Source organism: Arvicola amphibius, chromosome 6 (assembly GCF_903992535.2).
Source record: "Arvicola amphibius chromosome 6, mArvAmp1.2, whole genome shotgun sequence".
Classification (NCBI taxonomy): Eukaryota; Metazoa; Chordata; class Mammalia; order Rodentia; family Cricetidae; genus Arvicola; species Arvicola amphibius.
Window position 1 is genome coordinate 8,650,411 of NC_052052.2, and position 12,743 is coordinate 8,663,153.

The following is a 12,743-nucleotide window of genomic DNA, read 5'->3' on the forward strand; positions in this document are numbered from 1 at the left end:
CTTACTTTGTACCCCTGGCTTTCTTGAAATTCACTGTATAGACCAGGATGGCCTTTTTGCCTCCTGAGTCCTGGGATCAAAGATGTGGGATGCCAGGCCTTGCATGCATGGAGTTTGAGCTGTATACTGTTTTCCTTCACTCTTGTATCCCTTGTACCTTGCAAAGTGCCTGATGTGTGACGTTGAGTGAACAACAAATATCCGAGATTAAAGGTGACCATCCTATTCCTCCTCTTTCTCCCTCAGGTACAGAAGCTAATGCGGAAAAAACGATTGGATGTGGCTGAGTTTAGTGTCTACTGGGATGTCGATTGCACTTTATTGGGGGATTTGCCTCAGGCGGAGTTACAGGTATGTTCTGGCTGGGGATTTGGTGTACGATGGTACCAAAGGAATGTGGTTCAGGGACCCTGATTTGCAGGCTGTGGTCCCCTGAGCTGTCCTTCTATAAGCATCTTCTGTCTAGAGTCTGCCTGAGATGCTTACTGTGTCTTCAGGTTTGAACTTCATATGTACCACGGCTTGTGTATTTGAACTTGGATCAGGTTGCTTGTGGATGTTTATGTGTCTTTTTTATGTGACATTCTGCTTTTTTTTAATTTAATATTTATTTATTTATTTATTTATTTATTTATTTATTTATTTTTGAGGCAGAGTTTCTGTATATAGCCTTGGCTGTCCTGGAACTCACTATGTAGATCAGGCTGGCTTCAAACACTCAGAGATCCTTCTACTTCTCTCTTCCAAGTACTGGGATTAAAGGCACGAGCCACGGCACCTGGTTAATGTCCTGTTTGTAAGATGTGTCTGTGTCTGAGCCCTTGGTTCCCACTGCTGTGCACCTGTGGCACACTGTCGTTGTTGTTGGCCAGTAGGAGTTGAACACCAAGATTTTGAGTGAATGGAGCAGCAGATTAGAGGGGCCGGCCTGCTGAGGAGTCTCCTTGAAATCACCAGGGCCCTCCCTTTAAAACTTCTACATGGACAGACAGTGTTAGTGCTAGGGAAGGACTTAGCTTAGTCTTTTGTAAAGAAATTATAGCGGGCAGTGGTAGCGCATGCTTTTGACCCCAGCACTTGGGAGGCAGAGACAGGTAGATCTCTGTGAGTTCGAGACCAGCCTGCTATGCAGAGCTAGTTCCAAGACAGGCTCCAAAGCTGCAGAGAAACCTGTCTTGAAAAAAAAAAAACAAACCAAACCAAACAAACAATATAGGCACTTCAGTGAAATGGAGAAAAATGATTCATTTTCCCCAACTTAAGGTGGCATAAGGTAGATTAGGTGACAGTGAAGCTATGACCCAGCCCATGGCTTAGTTTAACTGTTCAGCTTACATTCCCAGAGTAGAAGGAAACAGCCAGAATGAAGGTTGATCTGTGTAGACCCAGTGTTCTTGTGACAACAGGAGGCCATGGCCAGAAGCATGGAGAGTCGCAGTCACCACTACATCCTGGAGCCTGTGTGTGCCTCTGCCCTCTTGAAACGAAACTGCTCCAAGGAGCCTCTGAGGTCCCGGCACAGCCCACGGATTGAATGTGATATTCAGCTGGAGACCATTCCCTTGAAGCTGTCCCAGGTACATTTTCCTCCCAGAGGCTCAGACCCACTGCTGGGAACTAGAGTAAAGGAAAACCACTCTATAATGGTATCCTCAGCATTGTTTCCCTCCTGGCCAGGGTCTGATAGGTGCAAACACGGGTGGCATCCCATGGTGAAATTGGGTTCTTGTCCACATAGTTTCGGTTTTGATTTGGTGTTTTTAAGTGCTGAGCAAAGAACATAGGATAACTAAGTAGCCATCCGGGCATGCCTCTTGCTTATTCTTTGGTTACTGGGTTTCAGCTCAGCAGGTTGAGTTGTTCTTGTTCGGTGTAGGTCTTGACTGACCCAAAGAGCCAGCTCTATACTAATCTAGTCTCTCTTCCTCTCTAATAAAGCTGCAGTACCGGCAGATCATGGGATTCCTCAAGGAGCTGGAGCGGAAGGAGAGGCAGGTGAAATTCCGGAAGTGGAAACCAAAAGTGGCCGTGTCCAAGAAGTAAGGGCACCACTGCATGCTACCCATAAGTGCATTGTACATCAGCATGCTTTCCTGTACACAGATCAGAAACATGTCTCCCGTCCTTCACACATGACTGTAGAAGAAAGGGCACATGTGACTGCAGAAGAAAGGGTGGCTGGGTTACTCCGTGAATGTGTTAGCTATGAGAAAATAGAAATTATATCTGGGACAAAAGGGCATGGAGTATCTGTTGTCAGTATCAATTACCTCTGTTGGGTAAGAGCCACTCTTTGAATGAGAGCAGTGAAACTCAGAAGATCCTTGGTGTCACTTAGTAAGCAGATTGCTCTTGCTTGGTAACATTTGCTGTGTCCTCCTTTTCTCTGTCCTCTGTACAGCTTGTGCTCTCTGACTTCCAGAGCAAACATTAGTCCTCTTTCTTAAAAATACAGTTTAATTTAAATTATATTTGTGGATATGTGTATGATTGTGTATGCACATGAATGCACGAGCCCACAGAGGCCAGACGAGGGCATCAGGTTGGAACTAGAATTAAAGGCAGTTGTGAGCTGTCTGATGTAGTTGCTGGAAACTGAACTCTGTTCCTCTATAAGGACAGTGTTATGTTTGCTTGTGACAGAGTCTTTTTATGCAGCCTTCGAAGTTCTGGAACTCACTATTTAAATAGACTAGACTGTCTTCAAACTCCCAGATCTGCCTCCCTTTGCCTCCCAAGCACTAGGATCTGAGGTGTGTGCCACCATGCTCAGCCTCAGTAAGTGCTTTCAATTGCTACCATCTTTCCTGTCCCATAAACCCTCTCTTCCTGTTACAGAGATACCTGTGACCAGTCTGACATGTAAACCTTTTTAAAGATCTCATGTGTTTCTAAGCATGTCCTTAGAAACTCAGCTAAATCTGTAGTGGTCAAGTCCGTGGTGACTGTTTCAAGATGGTGCTTGCCTTACTTCCAGCATCGATTTCCTCCTGGAGAGGGATTGCCCTGGGTGAGGCTCGTTGGTCACATGCTGTGCTGTTATTGGCACACAGTGTAATTTAATGGTCCCCTCCCCCCCTGGAGATTTGCTCTTCTGCACATTGAATTTAGCTTAATGTTAAAATGGACCCAAGACAGAAAGGTTTGATATGAGAAATGTCTCAGAAGTAACCTGTGTTCCGGGGTTGTCCTGGACCAAGGGCATTGTCGTGGTTTTTACTGGGAGGAATAACACATTGTCACACATTGTTGCAGCTGTCGAGAGTGGTGGTATTTTGCCTTGAATGCTAACTTGTATGAGATCAGAGAGCAGAGGAAGTGTTGGACCTGGGATTTCTTGTTGCATCGTGCCCGAGATGCTGTGTTTTACACGGACAGATATTTCAACAAGTTAAAAGGAGCTGTGCTGTCTGCAGATGACAAGGTGAGTGGGCTGCTTGTTTACTAATTTCTCTTTATTGGTTTGTTTGGTTTTGAGACATCGTTGCATGTACCCTAGGTTATCCTCAGAGTCTATGTAGCTGAGGTTGGTTTTGAACTCCTAATCCTCCTGCTTCTGTCTCCATAGTCCTAGAATTACAGGCATGAGCCACCACTCTTAGCTAAGAATATTTTCTTACAGGCTGAAAAAAAGGTTGAGTCTGTGAAGATACAAAGTCCTGTGCTGGAGGCACAGTTTTATAGGCTAGAGTTGGGCTCAGTAGAGAGGGAACTCCTTGGAAGGTAGTGAGTCCGTTTTCCACCCCTGCTCCCTGAGAAGCCATCAGATAGGAGGAAACAGAAATGGCCATGAGCCAGCCAGATCCCTTCTGGTACAGAATGCAGTTCTGTGCTTGCAGTTCGGGGAGACTCTCATGGAGTCCCCAGTGTCTCTTCCAGTCCTGCACCTAGTCTAACTTTTAAGTCTGTAACTAATTTCTGTAGACTTTGGCCTGCATTCCATGTAATCCTAGTTGGTGTGATTGACTTCAATTGACTTTCGGTGGCAGAGGTGAAGCCAGAGCGGGTGGCAGAGATGAGAAAGCTGCCTTATCTAGATTATTTGTGGGCAAGATACCCTAGAGTCAGCTCTGCCGGATTCCTGTCTTGGCCTCACCCCTTCCCGGATATGGGTGAAGGGAAGGCAGCAGGGCTGCTTTGCTCCTTATCTGTTTTGCTTTTGTGAATGGCTCAGACCATTCTCTATATTTTGGCTCAGGTTATTTCTTTTTTTTTCTTTTTTTTTAATATTTTGTCTACATGTATGCCTGCAGGCCAGAAGAGGGCACCAGACCTTATTACAGATGGTTGTGAGTCACCATGTGGTTGCTGGGAATTGAACTCAGGACCTTTGGAAGAGCAGGCAATGCTCTTAACCCCTGAGCCATCTCTCCAGACCCCGGCTCAGGTTATTTCTAATGGATCGCCCCTCTAGTTGATCTTTATAAGCAGTTTTTCACGGGATGGTCCCCAGGGGTCACCCTGACCCCCGAGTTCTCACCTGTCCTGCTGGCATCCTGAGGCCATGGCCCTCACTTGCCTTTTGCTGTCTTCAGTGGTGTCTGGCACGGCTGCTAACAATGGGCACCCTTTGAAAAGGATGGACTAAGTCTGTCATTTGTTCTGGAGGGCACTAGGAGGAAGAACCTGAATTAGTACTGAGGTGGCCAAGTAGCAGCAGCTCTGTAAGCTGTGGGCACCTGCTGTCAGTGCGTTCTTCTAATGTTAGCAAATAAGATGTTATTTAGGACAGTGATTTTCCTTTATTAAAAACAGTGACACATAGTTGTCACTGCTATACTTTAGTAACTATTGTGAAGCTTGTTGAAATGACCATGCCCTTGCCAGTCGTGAATATGAAAGAGCTAGGACTAAATCACACATACTGTGTGAGCTTGGCCTTCAGTTTCTTCTTGGAAGGTGGGGACAATGATAGCTCTGCTTCCTTTGACCCCCTGAGCTAACGGAGCTAATGTGGAACGTAATTTGTGACCGTGTCAGTGCTGTGCAGAGCAGCATGCCTCGGCAGCCACCTACCGGAGCAAAGTGTGTTCTCATTGCTCTGTGTGCTCCCACTAGTTCTAGTGGGGATTGAGAACGAGTAACCTCTGCTGGGCTATAGGAAACCCCTTTTAAGCCAGAGGCAAGTCCCACGACATTGGTCAACGGTCACCGATTCTCAGCCTTCAGGGAGGTGCTGGGGCTAGTGTATTGATGCAGTGCTCCCTTCCTGTAGCTCTGCAGTGTCTGGGTTTCATTTTGTCCCAAACAGGAGGAGATGTGTCGGATTGAGGAGGAACAGAGCTTTGAGGAATTGAAGATTCTGCGTGAACTGGTTCATGATAGATTTTATAAGCAAGAGGAGCTAGCAGAGGTGAGAAATCTCTTAGGAAGGGTCATTTGGTCCCAGTGTGCCCTGAGCCCTTTAGTGTTGATTTGCTTGTGTTTCTCTCAGGACACATAGCAACCAATGGCGTATCACAGCCCACGTCTGCCCACGGGTCTTCATGTCTGCCTCTTTGTGATTACACAGAGTCTTCGAGAGCCTCAGTTTGATTCTCCAGGAGCCTCGCCTGGTGACCCAGATGCTAGCGGAGGCAGTGGGATGTTGCAGTACCTGCAGTCCTGGTTTCCAGGGTGGGGTGGCTGGTACGGACAGCAGAGCCCTGAAGGGAAAGTGGTGGAAGGACTGTCAACCGAGTCACATGAGCACTGGACCCCTGAGGAGATTTTGGGTACGTTGGGAGCCTGTCCGCACCTCCTCTCAGCCGGAGTGGAGGGTTAGGTGATAAATGTCATCGTGCTCTTTGCACAGCAGCTTAAGGGGTCATTTCTAGACTTAACCAAGGGAGACATTTGGATAGCAGCATGTTACATAGAGGTAGATGGAGGACACTCCATGGCTATGGTCATTTGTGCATTCTTGAACAGATCTGAACGGCAGCCCTTGTCAGAGAACTAAATCTGAGCTTGTTCACAAACTCTGCAGCTTGATTCCAGTCCAGGGGCCCACTGCAGTCCTGTGCTGGCAGTATGAGCCATAGGAACAAGGGACTGTTTAAGTTAAACTGCACTAACCATATCAGCCTCGTGTGTCATGCTGCCTGGGTAGTAGCCACTGTCCTATAGTCACCCATGTCTTTGGCTTCTTGCCCGAAGAAGGGAAGCCTGGTTTAGCAGCATCATCAGTCAGCGTGCCTGCTCTTTGCTCTCCATGTGTTCTCTTAAACCTGTTCTCCTTTACCATGTAGGTACCGAGGAGTTTTTTGACCCCGCTGTGGATGCCTCTTGTATGAACACCTACACAAAGCGAGATCATGTCTTCGCCAAGCTGAATGTGCAGCTCCAGAGGGGCACGGTGACTCTCCTGCACAAGGGGCAGAGTGCTGCTCATGCCAGTGAGAGTGCATTCATGCAGCTCGAGTTCTCAGGTACTGCTCAGAGCCAGCTCTGCCCATCCCAGCGCCAGCACCCTGTCTGCTTTCATCATCGGGGCAGTTAGTCGATGAGAAAGTCGGGGCTGGAGAGATGCCTCAGTCGATAAGAGTGACAGGACTTTTGCAGAAGGTCTGTGTTTGGTCCCCAGAGCCCATGTCACGAGGGCACCAGTGGTCTGGTCTTGTTAGGTTTCTACTGCTGTGGTGAAACACCACAAGCAGCTAGGGGAGGAGGGGTATCTGGGTCATAGCCACATCACAGCACGCTCTCAAAGGACACTGAAGGCAGCAGAGGCTGTGAGAAACGTTGCTTACTGGCTTGTTCCTTCTGGCTTGCTCAGTCTGCTTTCTTAAATACCCAGGGCCACCTGCCTAGGGGTGGCACCATCTACAGTAGACTGGGCGTGTGTGTGTGTGTGTTTGTGTGTGTGTGTTCAAATTTCTTGGAAAAATATTTCCTAGTGTCAAACAGCTCTCTGTAAAATGTATCTCCTACTTCTAGATATAAAGCACTTTCAGCATTATATCATACTACCATCTCTTACGTTTATCTTTTATAGATGTCAAACTTGTAGCAGAGTCTCTTCCTCGAAGAAACTCCTCCTTGCTTTTAGTCCGGTTGGGTGGACTGCTCCTCCGAGATCTGGCTACGGAAGGAACCATGTTTCCTCTCCTGGTCTTCCCTAATCCGGTATGTCCTACAGTGACGGGGCTACCACATGTGGGTGTCAGTATATTATGTCTGTTTTAGGAAGCCAAGAATTTCTGTTAACTGGACTGATTTTGACATTTGAACATTGGATTCAGGCTGGGACTAGGTCCTTTGACTTTGTTAGAGAGGAAATGTTGGCGAGCTGTGTGGCTCTGACTCTTCCCTCCCTATGCTGTAGCCACTGTGGAAGTGTCTATCTCCCTGGGGATAATGCCAGGGACACCACTGCTCTCTGCATCTCATAGTTCACATTTGAGTCTTTCCCATGTCTAACAGCTATACTCACGACCTACTGTTACTATAAGATTTCATCTTCCAGGAATCCAAAAGAGAACTGCCTTAAGTCCTCTGTATATTTTCAATTTTATATGGAATATTCTTTACCAGCTATGGGATCTTCAATCTTACTAAGTTGTCAAAGACATAGTCTAATTTGCTGAATATTTATCTATTTTCTCTATCTGTACTTCTTTTTGAATGTTCTTAGAGAGTGTGAGAGGGTGGGCTTAAAGTTTGAAAAATGATAAATACTTACTATTCATTTGGCATTCATTAGAGGCACTGGGTTCCGTAGTACATTGTCAGCTCCGGGAAGTGGCACAGTAGCACATGGATGTGTAAAGCTCAGTGTGGAGGGATTTGAGTCATGTGTGCAAAGAGGGAGCAAGGCATGTAAGATGAAGGGGGCAGTGCATTGTCTCTCCTGCCCACTGAAGCATTTTTGTGGATGTGTTTAACAGCAGAAAGAAGTTGGCAGAGTCTCACAGTCTTTTGGTCTTCAGACTGCATCGGCAGACAGAAGTGATCAATACCCGGGTAATTTTTCATGTTTCCTTAAAACTAATCCTTAAAAGAAATCATTATTACTGACTGGTAGACTTTGATTCCTGCTCTGTGCATAGTGGTTTGCCAGATGGATCCGTATTGCACCGGGAGGCATCCTGGCACCCTTCGGGTGGGACTGTGTTCTTCTGGTGTCCCTAGGGTAGCTTTGCAAGGCCTTCTGGGCCTTGGTTTGCATTATGGGAACAACTCCAGTAGGCTAGCTGCCATGATTCCTGTTAAAAATCAGAGTCAGGCCTTATTAGGCTTTATTTAAGAACCTGCATAATTGTGAACTGATGAGAAAAGAATTTAGAAAGCGTCTTTTTCCCAGCATGTTTTGCAGACCTGTCTGGGTGTGGTGGTTGTTTTGCTGTGTTCACTATTCCATTCTTTCCTTTAGCTGCAGACCCAGACAGTCCAGTCTTTGAGATGCTCTATGAGAGGAATCCAGTACACAGCCAATTTGAGAGGCGGCTGCATGTCAGCACAAGGCCCTTGAACATCATCTACAACCCACAGGCTATTAAAAAAGTGGCAGACTTTTTCTACAAGGGAAAGGTTCATACCTCAGGTTAACTTTTTTTTTGTTTGTTTGATCCTATGTTACCCTTGGAGGGGGGAAATCTTCTTTTGGGACATTGCTGGTGCTCTAGACAAGGTTGTAATGCATTTGGATGACCTGGTACTGCAGCAAGAGCTGCAGAATAAGTGGAAGGATTGTGTGTGGACACCTAGTCAGTGTCTTTTGCCAGTGTCGTTCCCATGTCCCTTTAGGATGCACTTTTTCATCCTTCATTCTGGGATGACAGTTTCTTTGGCCAGGATGTTTTAGCTTGATCGACTAAGGTGGAATATTCAAGAATTTCTTTTTAGGTGGCAGCATCTCTCTCTCTCTCTCTCTCTCTCTCTCTCTCTCTCTCTCTCTCTCTCTCTCTCTCTCTCTCTCTCTCTTCACTTGATTTTGATTTTGACCATAGGGTCATTGTTGATTCACTAATTGCTTCCTTTACTCCCCAAGGAGGTTGAGAGGTTGGAGGAGTGCTTTCACTGATGAGGAGGCTTGTGAGACAGTAACTTTTATTTTGTGTGCATCCTTCGCCTTCGTCCTTGCTCATTGTGAAGCTCCTGTAGTCTTTTGACAGGCATGAAGCTTTTTTTTTTCCCCCAAGACTGAGTTTCTTTGTAGTTTTGGAGCCTGTCCTGGAAGTAGTTTTTATAGACCAGGCCGGCCTCAAACTCACAGAGATCCACTTGCCTCTGCCTCCCAAGTGCTGGGATTAAAGACATGTGCCACCACGCAGCTAGTTGTGAGACTGTTCATGTCAACAGTAGCCGTGTGTGACCTGGCTGAATTTTTTTCCTTCAATACAGTATTCTGCTTTATAATGATTTTGAAAGACAGCAATTTGGAGTTTTCAGAAATGTTCCTGGGGGTTCTAATAAGTCAGGTATCACTCCCTCGTCTGTCTCCATGCCCTTAAGGCTGTCCACCTTTCCCTCTGGCCTTCTCCTGGCTATCCTGTGATGGACCATTGCAAAGCAAAGAGCTGTTTTGTCCCTGATTGCCTTTTCCCACTTTGGTGGTCTTCTGGGTAGGAGCAGAGTGACAGCATTTCATTGGCCCAGGAGCTTGCAAGTTCTGACACCTTGTGCCTTGCCAATCTTGCAGGTTTTGGTTATCAGTCTGAGCTTGAGTTGAGGGTAGCTGAAGCTGCTCGAAGACAATATAACAAGCTGAAGATGCAGACCAAGGCTGAGATCCGCCAGACTCTTGATCGGCTGCTCGTGGGAGATTTTATTGTAAGTAGCCTTGTGTGATTCTGTTGGGGACAGGAGAGGCAACCATGTTTCCCGACGAGTTCATGACCCATAGTAGATTGGCTTGCTCTTATCAGTTATGCCAACTATGTGAGATAAAAAAGTGGGGATCCATAATTATATCTGTCATAAAACAAACAGCTCACGCCTTTTCCACTAGAGGTTAAATTAGAAGGTGAGCAGTGCTGACCAGACCATGTTTTCCTTGCTTGGAGGGTTCTTTCGAGACTCACCTGGGTGCCTCTCCAGACCTCACCTGCAGCTAGTTCACAGAAGAGCCTTCCTCTTGCTGTTGGCAAAGGGTATCCAGTAGAACAGTGCTCGACTTGGGGTGCAGGTTTTGTGGTGCTGTGTGCCCAACCGACTCGACACCTGCATAGAGAAAGCCAAGAAGCAGCTTCATTGTCCAGAAAGGCAGTTTATGACCATGGGTGTGGTAGCACACTGTCTAGCCATGGCAGTAGGTGGAGCTGTTAGACAAGTGTGGCTCCTGTGTCCCTGGAGAACCAGCTGTGGACAAAGTCCAGTGCCTAAGGACTTGTGGTGGGGGATGGGGAATTAGTCTTGTTTTCTTGTGCGTGTGTGTGTTTCAGCATACAGTACAGCTCTGAGTGCCTTTCTGTTATCTTCAAAAGAGAGGGTTCTTTCTTTTTTTCTCTAACTTTATTAAATTTTTTTTGCCTACAGTATATTTTGATCATATTCTTTTTTTTTTTTTTTTTTTTTTTTGGTTTTTCGAGACAGAGTTTCCCTGTAGTTTCTAGAGCCTGTCCTGGATCTAGCTCTTGTAGACCAGGCTGGCCTCGAACTCAGAGATCCGCCTGCCTCTGCCTCCCGAGTGCTGGGATTAAAGGCGTGCGCCACCACCGCCCGGCTGATCATATTCTTTCTCTCTCCCTCAACTCCTCCCAGATCCTCTCCATGTCCCTACTCACCTACTCACCCAACTTCATTTATTTCTCTCTATCTCAAAACAAAATAAACTTAAACAAATGGAAATTAAGATAAACAACCCAGTAAAGCAAGACAAAACAAATACACACGCGAAGCTTGGAGTCTGTTTTGTGTTGGTTCACTGCTCTTGGGCATCTCCCCCCCCCCCCCCCCCCCCCCGCCATGGAGTGTGGTTGATAATACTCCTAGAGAAAACTGATTTCCTCTTTCCCAGCAGGTAGCAATTGCAAATAGCTTCTTGGTTGGGGATGGGATTTTGTCTGGTTTCAACCTGTGCAGGCAGGTTTGGTAGGTACCGGCAGTCTCTGTGTTCCTGTGTACACCGGTCCTGTTGTGCTTGGAAGACTGTTTCCTTAAAGTCATCCACCACCTCTGTGTCGTACAATCCTTCTGCCTCCTCCTCCAGAAAGATCCTGAGTCTTAGGGAAGGGGTTTGATAAAGACATCTCCAGGGTTGAGCACTCGAAGGTCTGTGACCTTTTGTGTTGTCCAATTGTGGGTCTGTGTTAATTACCATCTATGCAAAAAGAAAGCTTCATGGAGCTGGAGAGATGGTTCAGCGGTTAAGAGCTCTGCCTGCTCTTCCGAAGGTTCTGAGTTCAAGTCTCAGCAACCACATAGTGGCTCACAACCATCTGTAATGAGATCTGGTGCCCTCTTCTGGCCTGCAGGCATAATGCAGTCAAAACACAGTATATAGAATAAAACTTAATAAATAAATAAATGAAAGAAAAAAAACAAGCTTCTCTGGTGAGGGCTGAGTGATGCCTTGTGGGTACAGTCGTAGGACATTAGGTGTCATTCTATTGCTGTGTCCTTCAGCAGAATAGAAGCAGTAAGTTTTTCCTTAGTGCCTGACCTGTTTAGTCTCAGATTCTTGGCCATTTTGGTAGTGTCAGGTGTGGGTTCCTCATTACATTTATATATAAACTAGTCTTCACCACATACATGTAGTTGAGGCAAATTTTAATCAAAAAGGACAATGTACCAATTCATGACATGCTATATTATTTATATTACAAATATGTGAATGTATATTTTCTTTAAGATACTTTAGCATGAAATTTTTATTTATTTATTTATCTATCTATCTATCTGTCTGTCTGTCTGTTTGTTTGTTTATTGAGACAGGGTTTCTCTGTGTGTAACAGCCTTGGCTATCCTGGAACTGACTTTGTAGACCAGGCTATCCTTGAACTCACAGAGATCCTCCTGCCTCTGCCTCCCGAGTGCTGGGATTAAGGGAGTGTGCTACCATGCCCAGTGAAAGTTTATGATTACCAATGGTCTATGAGTAAATAAAAGTATTTTGATTTCAACATTAATTTGTATTTCATGATTTCTATGATACTTCAAATGATTAAGCCTTGTAATTACAAACAAAAGCCATTTTAATTTATAGATCATCAGTCACAACAAACAACTTCTCCAATTAGTAATTTGCTAGCTTTTGCTCTCTACTTCAAACATTGGCCTGTGGTAATGCCTTTAGCCAACAAGTGTCTTGTGTTGCAGTTCTGAGGACTAGCATCCTGGCTGGGTTTCAGGAATGTTTAGACACCTCCACAAAGCTGCTCAGCAGTCATTTAGCAGTGATAAAATGGAGTAGCCGAGGCAAGCCTTGAACTTTGGTCCTCCTGCCTCTTGAGTTCTTGGGTTACAGCAGGCTGGCAACTGAGTTTTATTTTGCCTTCACAGGAGGAAAGCAAGCGGTGGACTGTCCGGCTGGACATTTCTGCCCCTCAGGTGATATTTCCGGATGATTTCACCTTCAAGAATCCTGTGCTGGTTGTTGTGGACCTTGGGAGAATGCTTCTGACCAATACCCAAGGTAGAGTGTCAGTGCGAGGTAGCAGAAGCCTGCTCTGTGCGTTGTTGGTCTGTCTGAGCTTCACTAAGTACAGCTGGGCAGAGGTTTGCATAGCACTCTTAAACTTCAAAGTTTGGGGTCTGGAGAGGTGGCTCTGTGGTTAAGAGCATTTGCTGCTTTTATAGAGGACCTGGGTTCAGTTCCTAGC

General features: G+C 46.0%; 1 protein-coding gene across 8 annotated transcripts in view; it reads left to right on the plus strand.

Moving 5' to 3' along the window:
- Positions 1-12,743, plus strand: part of Vps13d (vacuolar protein sorting 13 homolog D) — a 220,483-nt gene that overhangs the window by 24,329 nt on the left and 183,411 nt on the right. For all 8 annotated transcript variants that reach the window (XR_005285964.1, XM_038335369.2, XM_042055363.1 and 5 more), the window contains 12 exons: positions 247-351; positions 1,407-1,577; positions 1,939-2,039; positions 3,256-3,424; positions 5,252-5,353; positions 5,513-5,714; positions 6,231-6,410; positions 6,977-7,107; positions 7,869-7,944; positions 8,354-8,524; positions 9,623-9,753; positions 12,424-12,556. Coding sequence is in view for 7 of the 8 variants with exons in the window: in XM_038335369.2 (XP_038191297.1) it covers positions 247-351; positions 1,407-1,577; positions 1,939-2,039; positions 3,256-3,424; positions 5,252-5,353; positions 5,513-5,714; positions 6,231-6,410; positions 6,977-7,107; positions 7,869-7,944; positions 8,354-8,524; positions 9,623-9,753; positions 12,424-12,556 (1,672 nt within the window). In the remaining variant the exon portion in view is untranslated. The remainder of the gene's footprint in view (positions 1-246; positions 352-1,406; positions 1,578-1,938; positions 2,040-3,255; positions 3,425-5,251; positions 5,354-5,512; positions 5,715-6,230; positions 6,411-6,976; positions 7,108-7,868; positions 7,945-8,353; positions 8,525-9,622; positions 9,754-12,423; positions 12,557-12,743) is intronic.